Source organism: Oncorhynchus mykiss, chromosome 21, assembly GCF_057628025.1.
Source record: "Oncorhynchus mykiss isolate SJ-2025 chromosome 21, ASM5762802v1, whole genome shotgun sequence".
NCBI lineage: Eukaryota > Metazoa > Chordata > Actinopteri > Salmoniformes > Salmonidae > Oncorhynchus > Oncorhynchus mykiss.
Window position 1 is genome coordinate 985,001 of NC_143042.1, and position 25,000 is coordinate 1,010,000.

A 25,000-nucleotide genomic window follows, 5' to 3' on the forward strand; every position below is an offset into this window, starting at 1 on the left:
CTTGAAAGCCGAGCGGGATCGGACTGAGTATTATATTTCAGATGACAGTAATTTATTTGAATATGGCTAGCTAATCAGAGCCAAGCTTCCAGTAGTGTACATGGTGTGTGTGCAATGTTTCCATGACGCACTGGGAAAATTATTAAGATATCTAAGCAGATACAGAACTTAGGTGTGTGTGTGTGTGTGCGTGAGTGCGTGCGTGCGTGCGTGTGTGTGTGTGTGTGTGTGCCTGCATACTGTAACTCTCTGAACAGGTCCATAATGATCACTTTGATCCACTCTACTGTTTGTAAAAATGCTGATTTCAGGTCCAAACACAAAGCATATTCAACAAATTAGCAGAAAAACCCCAGACCCCCAAATATCAGATAAAATAATGACGGGAGATCAACGATGAAGCAAACGCTCACTGACACGGTTACAGTGGACCAAAAAGGATGGATTCAATTACAGAACAAGGTTGGAGAATGAGGTGACAAGCAGCAAGAGATCCAACATCCCGGAGCACAACACAAGGAGGAAGACATGATGTGAAGGAGGAAGACATGATGTGAAGGAGGAAGACATGATGTGAAGGAGGAAGACATGATGTGAAGGAGGAAGACATGATGTGAAGGAGGAAGACATGATGTGAAGGAGGAAGACATGATGTGAAGGAGGAAGACATGATGTGAAAGAAGAAGACATGATGTGAAAGAAGAAGACATGATGTGAAGGAGGAAGACATGATGTGAAGGAGGAAGACATGATGTGAAGGAGGAAGACATGATGTGAAGGAGGAAGGAAATGATGATTATGAAGAAAGCAGCATTCTCCAGTAAAAAGACCATGGCTCACCCTTCTGTACAAAATGGCGGAGAGAGAGAGAGCGAGGGCAGGGATTGGCTATGCCCAGATACCCTCCTCATCATCCTATTGGTTAGTTAGTCCAACGCAGCATGGAATAAGGAAGGTTATTGGTTAGATAAAAAAATGGAGGAAAAAGGTTAGGTAGAGATTATTTTGGTAATATCATTACTTACCACGAGGAAACAGAAAGCATTAAAACATTGCCTGTCAGTCAAAAAACATTTCATTTTCGTATCAATAACATACTAGCACCGTTTCACAAGCAGATACTTTACCAATGAAGACAGTAGGACCGAAACGCAAAGCAGGAATATCTACGGATCTTCATTTGATCACTCTTTTGTTGCTGAGAATTTTCCTGCAGTACATTAGCTGTCACAAAGTCAACCTGGAAAGTATAGTCGGTGAGAAAGAATGTCTGTATGTCTGATCTACTGTGCAGTACTGTAGCAAGACCAGCCAGGACCAGACCTTTTCCTGCTACTGTGCAGTACTGTAGCAAGACCAGCCAGGACCAGACCTTTTCCTGCTACTGTGCAGTACTGTAGCAAGACCAGACCCTTTCCTGCTGCTGTGGAAACTGTGACATGAGGTGAAAGCAATCCAGCCATTTAGCATTCAAAATAAACACGACAACAACAGCTACAGTAGCAGCTAGCTAGAAACACGACAACAACAGCTACAGTAGCAGCTAGCTAGAAACACGACAACAACAGCTACAGTAGCAACTAGCTAGAAACACGACAACAACAGCTACAGTAGCAACTAGCTAGAAACACGACAACAACAGCTACAGTAGCAGCTAGCTAGAAACACGACAACAACAGCTACAGTAGCAACTAGCTAGAAACACGACAACAACAGCTACAGTAGCAGCCAGCTAGAAACACGACAACAACAGCTACAGTAGCAACTAGCTAGAAACACGACAACAACAGCTACAGTAGCAGCTAGCTAGAAACACGACAACAACAGCTACAGTAGCAACTAGCTAGAAACACGACAACAACAGCTACAGTAGCAGCTAGCTAGAAACACGACAACAACAGCTACAGTAGCAACTAGCTAGAAACACGACGACAACAGCTACATTAGCAGCTAGCCAGAAACACGACAACAACAGCTACAGTAGCAGCTAGCTAGAAACACGACAACAACAGCTACAGTAGCAGCTAGCTAGAAACACGACAACAACAGCTACAGTAGCAGCTAGCTAGAAACACGACAACAACAGCTACAGTAGCAGCTAGCTAGAAACACGACAACAACAGCTACAGTAGCAGCTAGCTAGAAACACGACAACAACAGCTACAGTAGCAGCTAGCTAGAAACACGACAACAACAGCTACAGTAGCAACTAGCTAGAAACACGACAACAACAGCTACAGTAGCAACTAGCTAGAAACACGACAACAACAGCTACAGTAGCAGCTAGCTAGAAACACGACAACAACAGCTACAGTAGCAACTAGCTAGAAACACGACAACAACAGCTACAGTAGCAGCCAGCTAGAAACACGACAACAACAGCTACAGTAGCAACTAGCTAGAAACACGACGACAACAGCTACATTAGCAGCTAGCCAGAAACACGACAACAACAGCTACAGTAGCAGCTAGCTAGAAACACGACAACAACAGCTACAGTAGCAGCTAGCTAGAAACACGACAACAACAGCTACAGTAGCAGCTAGCTAGAAACACGACAACAACAGCTACAGTAGCAGCTAGCTAGAAACACGACAACAACAGCTACAGTAGCAGCTAGCTAGAAACACGACAACAACAGCTACAGTAGCAACTAGCTAGAAACACGACAACAACAGCTACAGTAACAACTAGCTAGAAACAAAAACAGAGAAATAAATCAGGGAGGGAGTGAGAAGGAGAGAGACTAATGACGGCTGTAACTTTATTTAGACTTCATCAGAGAGGTGGATAAAGGGTGTTCCGACTAGAAGGACTCCAGGATGAAGAACACACTCTCTCAGTCTGTCTGTGCAGTATCGTGTGGTTTTAGGCCTCCCTATGCTAACAGAATGAGTGAAGGGGAATGGAAGACTGGAAGAATGACATAGTGGAGAGATGTGATGCTTGCCGTTGTTCCTGTTTTCATTGGACTGTCCGTCTGTGAATAATGACAGGGAATTGTCCCCAGATCAGAGAGAGACGAGGCGACACTAAGTGTTTTCTTGGCAACTAGAGATGAGCGAATGGGATGGGGGTTTCTGTGATTAACGGAATGCGTGTGTGTGTGTGTGTCAGGTTGACGGCCACACACAAACTCGTGTGTGTGTGTGTGTGTGTGTGTGTGTGAATATTTACCGAACAGACATTCTTTCTCACCGACTATATTTTCCAGGTTGACTTTGTGACAGAAAGCAGTCCCCATACACTGTCTCACACACATTATCTCACACTGTGTCACCCCCCCCCCCTCCCCTCTCTCTCACTCCCTCATCCCTCCTTCACCAACTCTAACTCTCTCCCTGTTCCATGTCGTATTGTTCCGGGCCATTCCGGTTCTGTAGCCTTTAGAGTGAGGTGTCAAACTGAATAACTCTCTGTTCTGGGGGCCTCTGGGGCCAGAGGCCTGGGGGTATGGAAGGGACTCCTTGGTGGACAGGATTGCTCATACATACTGTACTGTATGTTTGGTGTACTGGTGAAGAAGTTAAGACGCCATGTTAAAATGATGTAGAGGGGGAATTTGAGCAATAAACCAGGACTGGCTTATGTAGACTGACTGCTGGGGAGATCTGTCTCTCCTCCTCCTTATGTAGACTGACTGCTGGGGATATCTGTCTCTCCTTCTCCTTATGTAGACTGACTGCTGGGGGAGATCTGTTTCTCCTTCTCCGTATGTAGACTGACTGCTGGGGATATCTGTCTCTCCTTCTCCTTATGTAGACTGACTGCTGGGGGATATCTGTCTCTCCTCCTCCTTATGTAGACTGACTGCTGGGGGAGATCTGTTTCTCCTTCTCCGTATGTAGACTGACTGCTGGGGAGATCTGTCTCTCCTTCTCCTTATGTAGACTGACTGCTGGGGGAGATCTGTCTCTCCTTCTCCTTATGTAGACTGACTGCTGGGGGAGATCTGTCTCTCCTCCTCCTTATGTAGACTGACTGCTGGGGAGATCTGTCTCTCCTCCTCCATATGTAGACTGACTGATGGGGAGATCTGTCTCTCCTTCTCCTTATGTAGACTGACTGCTATGGAGATCTGTCTCTCCTTCTCCTTATGTAGACTGACTGCTGGGGAGATCTGTCTCTCCTCCTCCTTATGTAGACTGACTGCTGGGGGAGATCTGTCTCTTCTCCTCCTTATGTAGACTGACTGCTGGGGAGATCTGTCTCTCCTTCTCCATATGTAGACTGACTGATGGGGAGATCTGTCTCTCCTTCTCCTTATGTAGACTGACTGCTAGAGAGACCTGTGTCTCCATCCCTCCATATCTCCTTCTCCTTATGTAGACTGACTGCTGGGGAGATCTGTCTCTCCTCCTCCTTATTTAAACTGACTGCTAGAGAGACCTGTGTCTCCTTCTCCTTATGTAGACTGACTGCTAGAGAGATCTGTCTCTCCTCCTCCTTATGTAGACTGACTGCTAGAGAGATCTGTCTCTCCTCCTCCTTATGTAGACTGACTGCTAGAGAGATCTGTGTCTCCTTCTCCTTATGTAGACTGACTGCTAGAGAGATCTGTCTCTCCTTCCCTCCATGTCTCTCCGTCTCTCCCTGGCCTGTCTGTTAAGCAGGACAAAACAGTATGGTACAGTAACATTACACTGTGCTGTAAGGCTCATTGGAAGGCTATAGGTCCATCATGAAGGCTTCAGGCTGTACATGATTGAGCATTGGGAAAACAATGGACGGACAAAGCCAATCAAATCCTGTAAAGTTGTACACTAAGCATGGAGAACTGGACTGGGATTGGGGCCTAATGTGGTGTGTGTGTGTGTGTATACATTCTTCTCATGTGTACTGTGTGTGTGTGTGTGTCTGCTATGCTGCCTGTGTGTCAGGGACTTTGTGTGCCTAAATGCGTTTTGGTGCCTAATATGAAATAATAGGAGAGCTTACAGCTGAGGGTGCTGTGCTTTATTGAATGTGAAAGATGTAATTTCCTGTTGTTTATGCTTGGCTGTAATGACTTTGCCTTGTAAACCAGGACAGAGCCTTTAGGGATACATTAAACATTACAGACTGAGAGGGAGGGAGGGAGGGAGTGGGGACAGGGAGGGGGGAGGGAGGGAGGGGGGATGGAGGGAGGGAGGGGGGAGACAGGGAGGGAGGGAGGGAGGGAGGGAGGGGGGAGACAGGGAGGGAGGGAGGGAGGGGGGAGGGAGGGAGGGGGGAGAGAGGGAGGGAGGGGGTAGGGGGTGGGGAGAGGGAGGGGGAGGGGGGAGAGGGAGGGAGGGAGGGAGGGAGGGAGGGGAAGGGAGGGGGGAGAGGGAGGGAGGGAGTGGGGAGAGGGAGAGAGTGGGGAGAGGGAGGGGGGGAGAGGGAGGGAGGGAGTGGGGAGAGGGAGGGAGGGAGAGAGGGAGGGGGAGGGAGGGAGGGAGGGGGGGGAAAGAGAGAAAAGTGTAAAGGAGGACATAAAACAGAGGACGAGTGGAAGACAAAAGTGGACTCAGTAGATGACTCAGTATGGGGAGATCAGATGACAGGATTAGTAGATGACTCAGTATGGGGAGATCAGATGACAGGATTAGTAGATGACTCAGTATGGGGAGATCAGATGACAGGATTAGTAGATGACTCAGTATGGGGAGATCAGATGGCAGGATTAGTAGATGACTCAGTATGGGGAGATCAGATTACAGGACTAGTAGATGACTCAGTATGGGGAGATCAGATGTCAGGACTAGTAGATGACTAAGTATGGGAAGGATGGATCATTTATGTGGGTCAAATGGCACAGTGCACTACATTTGACCAGACTATGGATTTACTGTAACACCCTGGACTATAATGACTTACTGTAACACCCTGGACTATAATGACTTACTGTAACACACTGGACTATAATGACTTACTGTAACACCCTGGACTATAATGACTTACTGTAACACAGTGGACTATAATGACTTACTGTAACACACTGGACTATAATGACTTACTGTAACACACTGGACTATAATGACTTACTGTAACACCCTGGACTATAATGACTTACTGTAACACCCTGGACTATAATGACTTACTGTAACACACTGGACTATAATGACTTACTGTAACACACTGGACTATAATGACTTACTGTAACACCCTGGACTATAATGACTTACTGTAACACCCTGGACTATACTGACTTACTGTAACACCCTGGACTATAATGACTTACTGTAACACACTGGACTATAATGACTTACTGTAACACCCTGGACTATAATGACTTACTGTAACACCCTGGACTATAATGACTTACTGTACAGTATAAAGTCACATTCTACTCTAATAGTCTCACAGGTTTGTAGTTTCACTTGGAACAGCGTCCAGAAACCAGACTTTATAAACCAACCAACCCTCTGTTGACCAGCTGGAGGGATTGTGAGAAAGGGTGAATTCTGAATGCAGGATTTGAACTGGCATCGCTACAGCAGGATTTGAACTGGCATCGCTACAGCAGGATTTGAACTGGCATCGCTACAGCAGGATTTGAACTGGCATCGCTACAGCAGTCTTCCTCAACAGCAAACACATATTCCAGGGACCAATAGGCCCTTTCTCCTTAGAAGACTGCATATATTAACATTTCATTTACATACATTGCATGTGTTCTTACCTGGTCTGGGGAGGGTTTGTGATTGGTCTGCTCAGAACGTGAGGAGGCCTTCAGATGCTCAGCCTCGTAGTTGTCAGCCATCAGCTTCATACGGTTCTGGGTCTGGTAGAGAGACAACAGGGTAGCCTAGTGGTTAGAGAGTTGGATTAGTAACCGGAAGGTTGCAAGTTCAAATCCCCGAGCTGACAAGGTCGTTCTGCACCTGAACAGGCAGTTAACCCACTGTTCCTAGGCCGTCATTGAAAATAAGAATTTGTTCTTAACTGACTTGCCTAGTTAAATAAAGATAAAAAAAAATGTCTCTTAAAAAGAATAGTAATAACATTCTAATCAACATACAGTAGATTCATACGGTTCTGGGTCTGGTAGAGAGACAACAGAGTAGCAATAACATTCTAATCAACATACAGTAGATTCTAATGTTTACAGCTAATGTTTACAGCTTCATATGGAGTCTGGTAGAGAGACATAGAAGAAAAGTTTAATATGATTATACATGTATTATCAACAGTAATATCAACATCAAGCAGATTCATATGGTTCTGTGTCTGCATGGGAGGAACACATGTTAAGAGAAAGGGTCACTGTATTGGACACAGTCTGCATCTAATACTCACCCTTCATCAATACCCTCTTCATCAAAACCCCATTCATCAATACCCCCTTCATCAATACCCCCTTCATCAAAACCCCATTCATCAATATCCTTCATCAATACCCCCTTCATCAATAGCCTTCATCAATACCCCCTTCATCAAAACCCCATTCATCAATACCCTTCATCAATACCCCCTTCATCAATAGCCTTCATCAATACCCCATTCATCAATACCCTTCATCAATACCCCCTTCATCAATAGCCTTCATCAATACCCCTTCATCAATACCCTTCATCAATACCCCCTTCATCAATAGCCTTCATCAATACCCCCTTCATCAATACCCCCTTCATCAAAACCCCCTTCATCAATATCCTTCATCAAAACCCCCTTCATCAATACCCTTCATCAATACCCCCTTCATCAATACCCTTCATCAATACCCCCTTCATCATAGCCTTCATCAAAACCCCCTTCATCAATACCCTCTTCCTCAATAACCTCTACAGCTGGAACTGATCTGAGAGCAGAGGAGAGGAGAGAGAAAATACCCTCAAAGAGATCTTTAAAGGAGAGGAGAAGAGGAGGGTGTGAAAAACTAATAACAGAGAGAAGGAGGAAGCGATGGAGGGGGAGGTAAGGAGAGACGGAGAGAGACAGAGAGAGACAGAGAGCCAGAGAGTGAGAGAGAGACAGAGAGAGACAGAGAGAGACAGAGAGAGATAGAGAGAGAGACAGACAGACAGAGAGAATATAAACCCACATATGGGACTAGAAGGTCACCTAGGTAGTAAAGGAAAAACAAAATATCCTCATGTGGGTATCCACACACACACACACACACACACACACACACACACACACACACACACACACACACACACACACACACACACACACACACACACACACACACACACACACACAGTAACCCCAACACACAGTAACCTAACACACACACACACACAGTAACCCTAACACACACACACACACAGTAACCCTAACACACACACACACACACAGTAACCCTAACACACACACACACACAGTAACCCTAAACACACACACACACAGTAACCCTAACACACACAGTAACCCTAACACACACACACACACACAGTAACCCTAAACACACACACACACACACAGTAACCCTAACACACACACACAACCTATATATATATATATATACAGTAACCTGTAAACACACACACACACACACAGTAACCCTAAACACACACACACACACAGTAACCCTAAACAGACACACACACACACAACCTAAACACACACACACACACACGCAGTAACCCTAACACACACACACACACAGTAACCCTAAACACACACACACACACACACACAGTAACCCTAAACACACACACACACACAGTAACCCTAAAAACACACACACGCAGTAACCCCCCCAACATGCTGTTTTTATTGAGTGGTTGTGTTTGATATATTGTGAAGTCCGGTCCCAGGGTAATCAGCAGTGATGCAGTCAGATCACTCTGTCTCATCCAGTGAGGTGGTAGATGACCACATGAGAACAGAGAACATGGATATGGGAATCATCATATCTAGATTACCAATCAGGCTGCCAGTCTCCTCAGCAGGACATGGTAGATGCACACAGAACATAAGACGTATAAAATGATTTAAATCAGAGAGGGAAGTGGAGTGGAACCGTGGACCGCCCAAACCCTCGCCCTTCCCTTCCGGCACCACGTCCCCCTCTGCCTCCGTCTCTGACCCAATGCAAAATGTGATGGTTGATCTCCTTCTGTTTGGTTTTCTCACTCTACCCAACCCCTCCCTCCCTCCATTCCCTTCCCACCTCCTTCTTCATTCCCTCCCTCCATCCCTCCATTCCCCTCCCTCCATCTCTCCATTCCCTCCCTCCATTCCCTCCCTCCATCTCTCCATTCCCCTCCCTCCATCTCTCCATCCCCCTCCCTCATCTCTCCATCCCCCTCCACCTCCTCCATTCCCCTCCCTCTATCTCTCCATCCCCTCCCTCTATCTCTCATCCCTCCCCTCCCTCCCACCTCCTCCATTCCCTCCCTCCCTCCCATCCCTCCCTCCATCCCCCTCCCTCCATCTCTCCATCCCCCTCCCTCCATCTCTCCATCTCCCTCCCTCCCTCCATCTCTCCATCCCCCTCCCTCCATCTCTCCATTCCCTCCAATCTCTCATCTCTCTCTCTTTCTATCCTCTCACTCCCTCCCTCCATCCTCCACTTCCTCTCTCCCTCCATCCTCCATCCCCCTCCCACCTCCTCATCCCCTCCCTCCATCTCTCCATCTCCCTCCCTCCATCCCTCCCACCCCCCTCCCTCCATCTCTCCATCCCTCCTCCCTCCATCTCTCCATTCCCCTCCCTCTATCTCTCCATCCCCTCCCTCCATCCCTCCTTCCACCCCCCTCCTCTTTCTACCTCTCTTATTTCCCTCCCACCCCCTTCCACTCCCCTCCCTCCATCCTCCATCCCTCCCTCCATCTCTCACTCCCTCTCTCTCTCCACACCCCTCCATCCCTCTCTCTCCATCTTCTCATTCCCTCAATCTATTCTCACTCCCTCCTCCTACTTCCATCCCTCTCTCTCCATTCCTCCAACCCCCTCTCTCTCTGATCTCTCACTCCCCTCCCTACCTCCCACTTCCCTCCCTCCCACCTCTCATTCCCTTCCTCCATCTCTCATTCCCTCCCTCCATCCTTCATTCCCTCCCTCCATCCTCCATTCCTCCTCCACCTCACTCCCTCCACTCCCTCTCTCTCACTTCCATCCCCTCCATCTCTCAACCTCCTCCTCCATCTCTCACTCCCTCCCTCCATCTCTCATCTCTCTCTCCATCTTCCATCCCCCTCCCTCCATCTCTTCATCTCCTCCATTCCTCCATCCCTCCTCCATCTCTCCATCCCTCCTCCATCTTCATTCACCTCCCTCCATCTCTCCATCCCCCTCCCTCCATCTCTCCATCCCCCTCCCTCCATCTCTCATCCCCTCCCTCCATCTCTCCATTCCCCTCCCTCCATCCCCCTCCCTCCATCCTCCCTCATTCCCTCCCTCCATCCCTCCATCCCCCTCCCTCCACCTCCATCCCCCTCCTCCTCCCACCTCCGACTTCCTCTCTCTCATTTTTCATCCTCTCTTCTACTTCTCCATTCCCTCTCCATCTCTCCATCTCCCTCCCTCCATCCCTCCATCCCCTCCTCCCTCCATCCTCCAACTCCCTCCCTCCATCTCTCTCATTCTCTCTCTCCCTCCATCTCTTATTTCTCTCCCAATCTCTCATTGTGATTTTCATCCATCCATTCCTCTTCATCTTCATTCTCTTCCTTCCTTCATCTCTCTCATTCTCTCTTTCACTCCCTCTCTCTATCTTCATTCCTTCTCTCATCTTCTCTCATTCCTTCTTCCATCCTCTCATTCCTTCCCCATCCTCCATCTTCTTCATCTTCTCATTCCTCTCTTCTACTTCTCATTCCTCTTCATCTTCAACTCCCTTCATCTTCATTCTCTCTTCCTCCATCTTCTCATTCCTCTTCATCTTCTTGATTCCTTCTTCATCTTCTATCTCTCTATCTCTACCCTCCATCTCTCTCATTCCTTCTCCATCTCTCATTCCTCTCTTTGATTTTTCTCATTCTCTTTCTCCATCTTCTATTTCTCTTTATTTATATCTCTCTATTTTCATCCTCTCTTTATTTCTCTCCATTCCTTCTTTGATCTCTTCATTCTCTTCTCTCTATTCATCTCTTTCTCTCATTCTCTTCATTCCTCTCTATCTTCTATTTCCTTCTTGATCTTCTTCATTCTCTTTCATCTCTTTCTCCATCTTCATTCTCTTCATTTTTGTACTTCTTCTTCATTCTTTATTCCTTCTTTATCTTCATCTCTTTCATCTTTATTTCCTTCTTCTTTATTCTCTTCATCTTTTCTATTCTCTTTCTCTATTTTTTTTTCATTCCCCTCCTCCACCTCCATCCCCTCCACTTCCATCCCCTCCCTCCACCTCCATTCCCCTCCCTCCATCTCTCCATCCCCTCCTCCATCTCTCCATCCCCCTCCACCTCCATCCCTCCCACCCCCCTCCCTCCATCTCTCCATTCCCTCTCCATCCCTCCATTCCCCTCCCTCCATCTCTCCATCCCCCTCCATCCCCCTCCCTCCCTCCATCTCTCCATTCCCCTCCCACCTCCTCCATCCCCCTCCCTCCACCTCCATTCCCCTCCCTCCATCTCTCCATTCCCCTCCCTCCCTCCATCCCTCCTCCCTCCATCTCTCCATCCCCTCCCTCCATCTCTCTCCAACGTTATAATTCCATAATTAAATATAATTTCAAAAATAAACAAATGAATGGGCCCGGCCCCATTGCTGGATTCTACCAGAAAATTACAAAGACAAAGTGGATGTAGATCATGTGATTAAATATTACCCACAAGACACCAGTCTCAATGTCAACAGTGAAGAGGCGACTCCGGGATGCTGGCCTTCTAGGTAGAGTTCCTCTGTTCAGTGTCTGTGTTCCTTTGCCCATCTTAATATTTTATTTTTATTGGCCAGTCTGAGATATGGCTTTTTCTTTGCAACTCTGCCTAGAAGGCCAGCATCTCGGAGTCGGGACGTTGTTCTACGTCTAGAATGGTGTTTTGCGGGTACTATTTAATGAAGCTGCCAGTTGAGGACTTGTGAGGCGTCTGTTTCTCAAACTAGACACTCTAATGTCCTCTTGCTCAGTTGTGCACCGGGGCCTCCCACTCCTCTTCATTCTGGTTAGAGCCAGTTTGCTCTGTTCTGTGAAGGGAGTAGTACACAGCATTGTACGAGATCTTCAGTTTCTTGGCAATTTCTCGTATGGAATAGCCTTCATTTCTCAAAACAAGAATAGACTGATGAGTTTCAGAAGAAAGTTCTTTGTTTCTGGCCATTTTGAGCCTGTAAACAAACCCACAAATGCTGATGCTCCACATACTCAACTAGTCTAAAGAAGGCCAGTTTTATTGCTTCTTTAAATTCAGAGACAGTTGTCAGCTGTGCTACATAATTGCAAAAGGTTTTTGTGATGTTCAATTAGACTTTTAAAATGATAAACTTGGATTAGCTAACAGAACAGGCCATTGGAACATAGGAGTGAGGGTTGCTGATAATGGGCCTCTAAACGCCTATGTAGATATTCCATTAAAAATCTGCTGTTTCCAGCTACAATAGTCATTTACAACATTAACAATGTCTACACTGTATTTCTGATCAATTTGATGTTATTTTAATTTGTGTTAATTTAGTGTATGTGTGTGAGTGTGAGTGTGTATGTGTGTGTGTGTGTGTGTGTGTGTGTGTGTGTGTGTGTCTGTGTGTGTGTGTGTGTGTGTGTGTGTGAGGAGTGCTCAGCCAGGCGCCGTACCATACGGGAGGGGGGGTGGGGGGGGCAAGTCCAGGTTCCCTGTAGAGGCCAATTAGCTGAGAGGAAGTTTTGGACGTCTGCCACGCGCCTTCACACACGCACACGCACACACACACACACACACACACACACACACACACACACACACACACACACACACACACACACACACACACACACACACACACACACACACACACACCTCTGCCATGCGCCTTTTGTTCACTAGACACTGGCCCTTTGGTGCTCCTCGATGGGTGCGTGTGTGTGTGTGTGTGTGTGTGCGTGCCTGATACTGACTAGAGTAGGGTTGCAGCTGGTTGCTCGGCACACACACACACACACACACACACACACACACACACACACACACACACACACACACACACACACACACACACACACACACTGGGTACGGTGGGGTGGCAGGCTAAGCTAGGAGAGGACTAATGAGGGGGTTCCCCTGGGGATACTGCAGATGGAACAGACACACACACTCACGCACTCAAGAGATACCACCTACATGCAACAGCACAGAAATATTGCCTGAGTGTGTTGCCATTGTTCAACGCACTGCCATTGCCCAGTACTCAAGCAATAAGTTCCCCCTCACAGACAAATGTACCGCTCTCTCAATGACTCTCTCAGCTCCTACCACCACTGAGCATGGTTCTGTACAGAGAGAGAGAGACAGAGAGACAGAGAGAGAGAGAGAGAGAGATAGACAGAGAGAAAGAGAGAGAGAGAGAGAGAGAGAGAGAGAGAGATAGACAGAGAGAGAGAGCGAGAGAGAGAGACAGAGAGAGAGAGCGAGAGAGAGAGACAGAGAGAGAGCGAGAGAGAGAGAGACAGAGAGAGAGAGAGGAGACAGAGAGACAGAGAGAGAGAGAGAGAGAGAGAGAGAGAGAGAGAGAGAGAGAGAGAGAGAGAGAGAGACAGAGAGAAAGAGCGACAGAGAGAGAGAGAGACAGAGACAGAGACAGAGAGAGAGAGAGAGAGAGAGAGAGAGAGACAGAGAGACAGAGAGACAGAGAGACAGAGAGACAGAGAGAGAGAGAGAGAGAGAGAGAGAGAGAGAGAACAACTGGCTTAACAAGCCACTTAGGGAAGGTTACAGGAAAACCCTGCCACATCTCCCTCCTCGACTCCTTCCCTTCAGGCACCATATTCCCAACTCCTGGCTCTCTAAAATAGACAAGCTACAGAACAGTAGCCACAGAGTGTGAGGTGAGCAGATGCCTCTCAAATAAACTCATGCTATAGAATAGAGACACCATTTTGTCTCAAATCAGTCCCTATCTCACTAAGGAAACTGCCGCCCGCAGATGCTATACTGATAGAGATGTGATCCAGCTCATTATGATCAACTCATTCATTTTCTGCTTTGCTCCGTTATTCCTACATTATACTGACTTCTCCCTTTCCCCTGTCCCTGACAGAGCACTACAGGTGGCTCTGAGCAATCCGTTTCAGATGCCCCCCGGCTAACCAGGTCTTGAGGATTTGGAGCTTCCCTGGAGTTTAGGCTTAAGCTGTTAGACTTGTAGTACCTAAATCCCTTACAGCCACGGAGCAGTCATACACAGAGAGAGAGGGGAGGGGGAAGGGGGAAGAAGCAGGGGGAGGGATAGAAGCACCAATACAGCCCTGGAGCAGTCATACACAGAGAGAAGAGGGAAGGGGAGAAGAGGGGAGGGATAGAAGCACCGATCCACAGCCCTGGAGCAGTCATACACAGAGAGAGAGGGGGAGGGGAGGGGAGACAGGGGCCTACACAATCCACAGCCCTGGAGCAGTCATACACACAGAGGGAGAGACCAGCACAGCCACGGAGCAGTCATACACACAGAGGGAGGGAGGGAGGGAGGGGAGGGAGGGAGGGAGGGAGGGAGGGAGGGAGGGGAAGAGGAGGAGAACCAACACTGGGGGAGGGAGGGAGAGAGAAAGGGAGAAAGGAGGGAGAGAAAGAGTGTGAGGGAAGGAGGAAGGGAGGAAAAGGGAGAGGAAGAGAGAGGAGGGATGTAGAATATCCTCTACAGGTGCAGAGTGCCCCCAGGCCCTGTAATTGTGTGGCTAAAAGGCAAGCTGTTTTTTTGGACGGTTTATTTTTAGTGTGTGTGTTTTTAGAAGGAGGAAATGAAGGACATGTGCATGACGGGGGAGGCTGTCTTCAACCTGTGTGTACTGGAGATGCAAACACACACACTCACACTGGCTGACTAGCCCACAGAGTTCCACTGACTGATTAGCCCACAGAGTTCCACTGACTGATTATACGGAGAGAGTATACGGAGAGAGGGGTGTATACGGAGAGAGAGGGGTGTATGGGGAGAGAGAGGGGTGTATAGGGAGAGAGAGGGGTGTATGGGGAGAGAGAGAGGGGTGTATACGGAGAGAGAGGGGTGTATAGGGAGAGAGAGGGGTGTATGGGGAGAGAGAGGGGTGTATAGGGAGAGAGTGGGGTGTATACGGAGAGAGAGGGGTGTATGGGGAGAGAGAGGGGTGTATACGGAGAGAGAGGGGTGTATAGGGAGAGAGAGGGGTGTATACGGAGAGAGAGGGGTGTATAGGGAGAGAGAGGGGTGTATATGGAGAGAGAGGGGTGTATACGGAGAGAGAGGGGTGTATACGGAGAGAGAGGGGGTGTATAGGGGGAGAGAGAGGGGGTGTATGGGGGGAGAGAGAGGGGGTGGATAGGGAGAGAGAGGGTGTATACGCAGAGAGAGGGGTGTATAGGAGAGAGAGGGGTGTATAGGGAGAGAGAGGGGTGTATGGGGAGAGAGAGGGGTGTATGGGGAGAGAGAGGGGTGATGTTGAGGGTTAATACAACTACCAGGTATAAAGGATAGAGGGGATTCCTCAAGATCTCTACGTCCCAAACTCTATCTTATTGATTAAATTATAGAAATAGGTCAATATCACCGATGTAAAGTTTCCTTCCAACGGACTCAATGTTGAGGTGGACTTTTACTTTCTTCTGTCTCTCTCTCCCACCCCCCCTCTCTCTCTGTCTCTATCTGTCCCCCTCTCTCTCTCTGTGTCTCTCTCTCTCTATCTGTCCCCCCTCTCTCTCCATTTTTCTCCACCACTCTCTCTCTCTCTCTGTGTATCTCTCTCTCTCCCACCTCTCTCTCCCACCTCTCTCTCTCTCCCACCTCTCTCTCTCTCTCTCCCACCCCTCTCTCTCTCTCTCCTACCTCTCTCTCCCTCCCTCCATCCCTCGGCTCATCCAAGGAGGGTTGAATGTGATGAAATCTGATGAAAGCTTCAACTGAACTCTTTCTAAACTGTCAACTCCGTATTGTTTTGAAAACAGTCTCCTATGTCAGTGCCATTCATACACATACACACTCTGAGGCACAAAGACACACACGCACACACTCTTGTACCCCATGTCAGTGCCATTCATACACATACACACTCTGAGGCACAAAGACACACACGTGCACACACTCTTGTACCCCATGTCAGTGCCATTCATACACATACACACTCTGAGGCACAAAGACAAACACGTGCACACACTCTTGTACCCCATGTCAGTGCCATTCATACACATACACACTCTGAGGCACAAAGACACACACGTGCACACACTCTTGTACCCCATGTCAGTGCCATTCATACACATACACACTCTGAGGCACAAAGACACACACGTGCACACACTCTGTACCCCATGTCAGAGCCATTCATACACATGCACACTCTGAGGCACAAAAACACACACGTGCACACACTCTTGTACCCCATGTCAGTGCCATTCATACACATACACACACTGAGGCACAAAGACACACACGTGCACACACTCTTGTACCCCATGTCAGTGCCATTCATACACATGCACACTCTGAGGCACAAAAGACACACACGCGCACACACTCTTATCCTGATGTCAGTGCCATTCAAACCCCATGTCCTTGGAAACAGTCACGTCTGAAACACAAGCCCTGGCAGGGGGTTAGGGCTCAACCAATAAGGGAAGAGGAAGCTGGTAGAAATGAGCTACAAACATCCATTTGTGACCTTTTGAACCCCTCCTAACAGAGAGAGAGGGGGCCTAACTCTGCTGGTGGTGACCTCATCCCTACTAGTTAGGGCTGCAAGGGGGCTGACCCCTCCTAACAGAGAGAGAGGGGGCCTAACTCTGCTGGTGGTGACCTCATCCCTACTAGTTAGGGCTGCAGGGCTGACCCCTCCTAACAGAGAGAGAGGGGACCTAACTCTGCTGGTGGTGACCTCATCCCTACTAGTTAGGGCTGCAAGGGCCTGCCACCCCTCCTACAGAGAGAGGGGGCCTAACTCTGCTGGGGTGGTGACCTCATCCCTACTAGTTAGGGCTGCAAGGGGGCTGACCCCCTCCTAACAGAGAGAGAGGGGACCTAACTCTGCTGGTGGTGACCTCATCCCTACTAGTTAGGGCTGCAAGGGGGCTGACCCCTCCTAACAGAGAGAGAGGGGACCTAACTCTGCTGGCTGGTGACCTCATCCCTACTAGTTAGGGCTGCAAGGGGGCTGACCCCTCCTAACAGAGAGAGAGGGGACCTAACTCTGCTGGTGGTGACCTCATCCCTACTAGTTAGGGCCGCAGGGGGCTGACCCCTCCTGACAGAGAGAGAGGGGGCCTAACTCTGCTGGTGGTGACCTCATCCCTACTAGTTAGGGCTGCAAGGGGGCTGACCCCTCCTAACAGAGAGAGAGGGGGCCTAACTCTGCTGGTGGTGACCTCATCCCTACCAGTTAGGGCTGCAAGGGGCTGACCCCTCCTAACAGAGAGGGGACCTAACTCTGCTGGCTGTGACCTCATCCCTACTAGTTAGGGCTGCAAGGGGGCTGACCCCTCCTAACAGAGAGAGAGGGTCTAACTCTGCTGGTGGTGACCTCATCCCTACTAGTTAGGGCTGCAAGGGGGCTGACCCCTCCTAACCAGAGAGAGGGACCTAACTCTGCTGGTGGTGACCTCATCCCAACCAGTCAGGGCTGCAAGGCTGACCCCTCCTAACAGAGAGAGAGGGGACCTAACTCTGCTGGCTGGTGACCTCATCCCTACTAGTTAGGGCCGCAGGGCTGACCCCTCCTGAACAGAGAGAGAGGGGGCCTAACTCTGCTGGTGGTGACCTCATCCCTACTAGTTAGGGCTGCAAGGGCTGACCTCCTAACAGAGAGAGAGAGGGGACCTAACTCTGCTGGTGGTGACCCTACCCCACTAGTTAGGGCTGCAAGGGGGCTGACCCCTCCTAACAGAGAGAGGGGACCTAACTCTGCTGGTGGGTGACCTTATCCCACGAGTTAGGGCTGCAAGGCTGACCTCTGAACAGAGAGAGAGAGGGACCTACTCTGCTGGTGGTGACCTCATCCTGATGAGTTAGGGCCGCAGGGGGCTGACCCCTCCTGACTGGTGTCAGCTCAGGGAACAACACCTCTATGTTCTACGGTCAGCAACAGGTTGGATGTCACAAACTCATTCGGCCCCGGCCGTCTTCAGAGGTCCAGAAGGCAGAAATAAAATAAATCAACTGTATTTTCTTTTGTTTTCAATGTTTCCTGTCTGGCTTTCAGTGTGAAGAGACTGTATATATGTAGGTTCATTATCATGTCTGGTTTTCAGTGTGAAGAGACTGTATACATGTAGGCTCATTATCATGTCTGGCTTTCAGTGTGAAGAGACTGTATACATGTAGGCTCATTATCATGTCTGGCTTTCAGTGTGAAGAGACTGTATACATGTAGGCTCATTATCATGTCTGGTTTTCAGTGTGAAGAGACTGTATACATGTGGCTCATTATCATGTCTGGCTTTCCAGTGTGAAGAGACTGTATACATGTAGCTCATTATCATGTCTGGCTTTCCGTGTGAAGAGACTGTATACATGTTGGCTCATTATCATGTCTGGCTTTCAGTGTGAAGAGACTGTATACATGTAGGCTCATTATCATGTCTGGCTTTCAGTGTGAAGAGACTGTATACATGTAGGCTCATTATCATGTCTGGCTTTCAGTGTGAAGAGACTGTATACATGTAGGCTCATTATCATGTCTGGTTTTCAGTGTGAAGAGACTGTATACATGTAGGCTCATTATCATGTCTGGCTTTCAGTGTGAAGAGACTGTATACATGTAGGCTCATTATCATGTCTGGCTTTCAGTGTGAAGAGACTGTATACATGTAGGCTCATTATCATGTCTGGTTTTCAGTGTGAAGAGACTGTATACATGTAGGCTCATTATCATGTCTGGCTTTCAGTGTGAAGAGACTGTATACATGTAGGCTCATTATCATGTCTGGCTTTCCGTGTGAAGAGACTGTATACATGTAGGCTCATTATCATGTCTGGTTTTCAGTGTGAAGAGACTGTATACATGTAGGCTCATTATCATGTCTGGCTTTCAGTGTGAAGAGACTGTATACATGTAGGCTCATTATCATGTCTGGTTTTCAGTGTGAAGAGACTGTATACATGTAGGCTCATTATCATGTCTGGCTTTCAGTGTGAAGAGACTGTATACATGTAGGCTCATTATCATGTCTGGTTTTCAGTGTGAAGAGACTGTATACATGTAGGCTCATTATCATGTCTGGCTTTCAGTGTGAAGAGACTGTATACATGTAGGCTCATTATCATGTCTGGTTTTCAGTGTGAAGAGACTGTATAATGTAGGCTCATTATCATGTCTGGTTTTCAGTGTGAAGAGACTGTATACATGTAGGCTCATTATCATTAACAGCTTCAATTTGATCTCAGTCATTTCTATGTAGATCGAGGTCTTTCCTCCCCCAAAGAAATGTATAGAAAACCACCTGCAGACCTGAATCCTCTGAGATAAAGGCTAACAGTTCAGTGCTTACAGACTGGGTGGTGTCTGTGTGGGTTATAGCCTGGGTGGTGTCTGTGTGGGTTATAGACTGGGTGGTGTCGGTGTGGGTTATAGCCTGGGTGGTGTCTGTGTGGGTTAAAGCCTGGGTGGTGTCTGTGTGGGTTATAGACTGGGTGGTGTCGGTGTGGGTTATAGCCTGGGTGGTGTCTGTGTGGGTTATAGCCTGGGTGGTGTCTGTGTGGGTTATAGACTGGGTGGTGTCGGTGTGGGTTATAGACTGGGTGGTGTCTGTGTGGGTTATAGCCTGGGTGGTGTCTGTGTGGGTTATAGCCTGGGTGGTGTCTGTGTGGGTTATAGCCTGGGTGGTGTCTGTGTGGGTTACAGCCTGGGTGTGTCTGTGTGGGTTACAGCCTGAGTGGTGTCTGTGTGGGTTATAGCATGGGTGGTGTCTGTGTGGGTTATAGACTGGGTGGTGTCTGTGTGGGTTATAGCCTGGGTGGTGTCTGTGTGGGTTATAGACTATGTGGTGTCTGTGTGGTTATAGCCTGGGTGGTGTCTGTGTGGGTTATAGCCTGGGTGGTGTCTGTGTGGGTTATAGCCTGGGTGGTGTCTGTGTGGGTTATAGACTGGGTGGTGTCTGTGTGGGTTATAGCCTGGGTGGTGTCTGTGTGGGTTACAGCCTGGGTGGTGTCTGTGTGGGTTATAGACTAGGTGGTGTCTGTGTGGGTTATAGACTGGGTGGTGTCTGTGTGGGTTATAGCCTGGGTGGTGTCTGTGTGGGTTACAGCCTGGGTGGTGTCTGTGTGGGTTATAGCCTGGGTGGTGTCTGTGTGGGTTACAGCCTGGGTGGTGTCTGTGTGGGTTACAGCCTGGGTGGTGTCTGTGTGGGTTATAGACTGGGTGGTGTCTGTGTGGGTTATAGCCTGGGTGGTGTCTGTGTGGGTTATAGCCTGGGTGGTGTCTGTGTGGGTTATAGACTGGGTGGTGTCGGTGTGGGTTATAGACTGGGTGGTGTCTGTGTGGGTTATAGCCTGGGTGGTGTCTGTGTGGGTTATAGCCTGGGTGGTGTCTGTGTGGGTTATAGCCTGGGTGGTGTCTGTGTGGGTTACAGCCTGGGTGGTGTCTGTGTGGGTTATAGCCTGGGTGGTGTCTGTGTGGGTTATAGCCTGGGTGGTGTCTGTGTGGGTTATAGACTATGTGGTGTCTGTGTGGTTATAGCCTGGGTGGTGTCTGTGTGGGTTATAGCCTGGGTGGTGTCTGTGTGGGTTATAGCCTGGGTGGTGTCTGTGTGGGTTATAGACTGGGTGGTGTCTGTGTGGGTTATAGCCTGGGTGGTGTCTGTGTGGGTTACAGCCTGGGTGGTGTCTGTGTGGGTTATAGACTAGGTGGTGTCTGTGTGGGTTATAGCCTGGGTGGTGTCTGTGTGGGTTATAGACTGGGTGGTGTCTGTGTGGGTTATAGCCTGGGTGGTGTCTGTGTGGGTTACAGCCTGGGTGGTGTCTGTGTGGGTTATATCCTGGGTGGTGTCTGTGTGGGTTACAGCCTGGGTGGTGTCTGTGTGGGTTACAGCCTGGGTGGTGTCTGTGTGGGTTGTAGCCTGGGTGGTGTCTGTGTGGGTTATAGCCTGGGTGGTGTCTGTGTGGGTTATAGCCTGGGTGGTGTCTGTGTGGGTTATAGACTAGGTGGTGTCTGTGTGTGTTATAGCCTGGGTGGTGTCTGTGTGGGTTACAGCCTGGATGGTGTCTGTGTGGGTTATAGCCTGGGTGGTGTCTGTGTGGGTTATAGCCTGGGTGGTGTCTGTGTGGGTTACAGCCTGGATGGTGTCTGTGTGGGTTATAGCCTGGGTGGTGTCTGTGTGGGTTATAGACTGGGTGGTGTCTGTGTGGGTTATAGCCTGGGTGGTGTCTGTGTGGGTTATAGACTAGGTGGTGTCTGTGTGGTTATAGCCTGGTTGGTGTCTGTGTGGGTTATAGTCTGGGTGGTGTCTGTGTGGGTTATAGCCTGGGTGGTGTCTGTGTGGGTTATAGACTAGGTGGTGTCTGTGTGTGTTATAGCCTGGGTGGTGTCTGTGTGGGTTACAGCCTGGGTGGTGTCTGTGTGGGTTATAGCCTGGGTGGTGTCTGTGTGGGTTATAGACTAGGTGGTGTCTGTGTGTGTTATAGCCTGGGTGGTGTCTGTGTGGGTTACAGCCTGGGTGGTGTCTGTGTGGGTTACAGCCTGGGTGGTGTCTGTGTGGGTTATAGCATGGGTGGTGTCTGTGTGGGTTATAGCCTGGGTGGTGTCTGTGTGGGTTACAGCCTGGGTGGTGTCTGTGTGGGTTATAGCCTGGGTGGTGTCTGTGTGGGTTATAGCCTGGGTGGTGTCTGTGTGGGTTATAGCCTGGGTGGTGTCTGTGTGGGTTATAGCCTGGGTGGATAGGGTGGGTGGTGTCTGTGTGGGTTATAGCCTGGGTGGTGTCTGTGTGGGTTACATCCTGGGTGGTGTCTGTGTGGGTTACAGCATGGGTGGTGTCTGTGTGGGTTATAGCCTGGGTGGTGTCTGTGTGGGTTATAGCCTGGGTGGTGTCTGTGTGGGTTATAGCCTGGGTGGTGTCTGTGTGGGTTATAGCCTGGGTGGTGTCTGTGTGGGTTATAGCCTGGGTAGTGGCTGTGTGGGTTATAGCCTGGGTGGTGTCTGGGTGGGTTATAGCCTGGATGGAGTATGTGTGGGTTACAGCCTGGGTGGGAGGGTGGGTGGTGTCTGTGTGGGTTATAGCCTGAGTGGGAGGGTGGGTAGTGTCTTTGTGGGTTATAGCCTGGGTGGTGTCTGTGTGGGTTATAGCCTGGGTGGTGTCTGTGTGGGTTATAGCCTGGGTGGAGTCTGTGTGGGTTATAGCCTGGGTGGTGCCTGTGTGGGTTATAGTCTGGGTGGTGTCTGTGTGGGTTACAGCCTGGGTGGTGTTTGTGTGGGTTACAGCCTGGGTGGTGTCTGTGTGGGTTACAGCCTGGGTGGTGTCTATGTGGGTTATAGCCTGGGTGGTGTATGTGTGGGTTATAGCCTGGGTGGTGTCTGTGTGGGTTATAGTCTGGGTGGATAGGGTGGGTGGTGTCTGTGTGGGTTATAGCCTGGGTGGTGTCTGTGTGAGTTATAGCATGGGTGGTGTCTGTGTGGGCTATAGCCTGGGTGGGAGGGTGGGTGGTTTCCGTGTGGGAGGGTGGGTATTGTCTGTGTGGGTTATAGCCTGGGTGGGAGGGTGGGTGGTTTCCGTGTGGGAGGGTGGGTAGTGTCTATGTGGGTTATAGCATGGGTGGGAGAGTGGGTAGTATCTGTGTGGGTTATAGCCTGTGTGGGTGGGTGGTAGTGTCTGTTTGGGTTATAGCCTGGGTGGGGTCTGTGTGGGTTACAGCCTGGGTGGTAGGGTGGGTAGTGTCTGTGTGGGTTATAGCCTAGGTGGTGTCTGTGTGGGTTATAGCCTGTGTGGGTGGGTGGGGAGTGTCTGTGTGGGTTACAGCCTGGGTGGGAGGGGGGTGGGTAGTGTCTGTATGGGTTATAGCCTGGGTGGTGTCTGTGTGGGTTATAGCCTGGGTGGGAGGGTGGGTGGTGTTGTGTGGGTTATAGCCTGGGTGGGAGGGTGGGTGGTGTCTGTGTGGGTTATAGCCTGGGTGGAAGGGTGGGTAGTCTATGTGTGGGTTATAGCCGGGGTGGTGTCTATGTGGGTTATAGCCTGGGTCAGTATTTATATACAGGGACAGTTCCAGGGTCAGTAGTTATATACAGGCTCAGTTCCAGGGTCAGTAGTTATATACAGGGACAGTTCCAGGGTCAGTAGTTATATACAGGCTCAGTTCCAGGGTCAGTAGTTATATACAGGGACAGTTCCAGGGACAGTAGTTATATACAGGCTCAGTTCCAGGGTCAGTAGTTATATACAGGGACAGTTCCAGGGTCAGTAGTTATATACAGGCTCAGTTCCAGGGTCAGTAGTTATATACAAGGTCAGTAGTTATATACAGGGACAGTAGTTATATACAGGGACAGTTCCAGGGTCAGTAGTTATATACAGGGACAGTTCCAGGGTCAGTAGTTATATACAGGGACAGTTCCAGGGTCAGTAGTTATATACAGGGACAGTTCCAGGGTCAGTAGTTATATACTGGGACAGTTCCAGGGTCAGTAGTTATATACAGGCTCAGTTCCAGGGTCAGTAGTTATATACAGGCTCAGTTCCAGGGTCAGTAGTTATATACAAGGTCAGTAGTTACATACAGGGTCAGTAGTTATATACAGGGACAGTTCCAGGGTCAGTAGTTATATACAGGCTCAGTTCCAGGTTCAGTAGTTATATACAGGGTCAGTAGTTATATACAGGGTCAGTAGTTATATACAGGGACAGTTCCAGGGTCAGTAGTTATATACAGGGACAGTTCCAGGGTCAGTAGTTATATACAGGGACAGTTCCAGGGTCAGTAGTTATATACAGGGACAGTTCCAGGGTCAGTAGTTATATACAGGGACAGTTCCAGGGTCAGTAGTTATATACAGGGACAGTTCCAGGGTCAGTAGTTATATACAGGGACAGTTCCAGGGTCAGTAGTTATTACAGGGACAGTTCCAGGGTCAGCTCCAATACCATATATACAATGTGCAGGGATACTGGAGTGATGGAGGTAGATGTGTATAGGGGTAAGGTGACAGGGATACTGGAGTGATGGAGGTAGATATGTATAGGGGGGAGGAGACAGGGATACTGGAGTGATGGAGGTAGATATGTATAGTGGGGAGGAGACAGGGATACTGGAGGGATGGAGGTAGATATGTATAGGGGGGAGGAGACAGGGATACTGGAGTGATGGAGGTAGATATGTATAGAGGTAAGGAGACAGGGATACTGGAGTGATGGAGGTAGATATGTAAAGGGGGGAGGAGACAGGGATACTGGAGGGATGGAGGTAGATATGTATAGGGGTAAGGAGACAGGGATACTGGAGTGATGGAGGTAGATGTGTATAGGGGTAAGGTGACAGGGATACTGGAGTGATGGAGGTAGATATGTAAAGGGGGGAGGAGACAGGTATACTGGAGTGATGGAGGTAGATATGTATGAAGGTGAGGTGAAGTTGGAGTGGGTCTAGGGTGTCTGGGATGATGGAGTTGATTTGAGCCATAACCAGCCTCTCAGAGTGTTTACTCTGACTGTAGGGTGGGAGTCATTGTGACAGGAAGCCTCAGAGTTCTTAAGGAACAGGAAGGATGGTGGTCAGCTTGAGAGGTGGGGATTAGACACTGGGACAAGGAGAGGTTGAAAAGAAGGAGAGAGAGAGAGAGAGAGAGAGAGAGAGAGAGAGAGAGATGAGGAAAGGCAGAGGGACAGAAAGAGAAAGAGGGAGAGAGAGAGTGAGGGTAGCCAGAACATCTCTCTCTCTCTCTCTCTCTCTCACTCTCACCTTCCCTATTTTTCTCTCTTTCCTTCCCCCTCCTCCTCTCCCTCCCTCTATCCTATACTGGCCAGTAAGTCTCTCTCTCCTTCCCCCTCCTCCTCTCCCTCCCTCTATC

At 49.1% G+C, this 25,000-nt stretch overlaps 1 protein-coding gene across 6 annotated transcripts in view; it reads right to left on the minus strand.

The window, feature by feature from the left end:
* The window catches only part of LOC110513868 (ELKS/Rab6-interacting/CAST family member 1), a 541,524-nt gene that overhangs the window by 84,411 nt on the left and 432,113 nt on the right, over window positions 1-25,000 (minus strand). For 4 of the 6 annotated variants that reach the window (XM_090213395.1, XM_090213396.1, XM_090213394.1 and 1 more), the window contains one exon: window positions 6,644-6,745. In XM_090213395.1, the coding sequence (XP_090069521.1) occupies window positions 6,644-6,745 (102 nt within the window). Of the gene's footprint in view, window positions 1-840; window positions 916-6,643; window positions 6,746-25,000 lie in introns of all 6 variants that reach the window. The other 2 variants (XR_016490094.1, XR_016490093.1) reach the window with 1 other exon arrangement.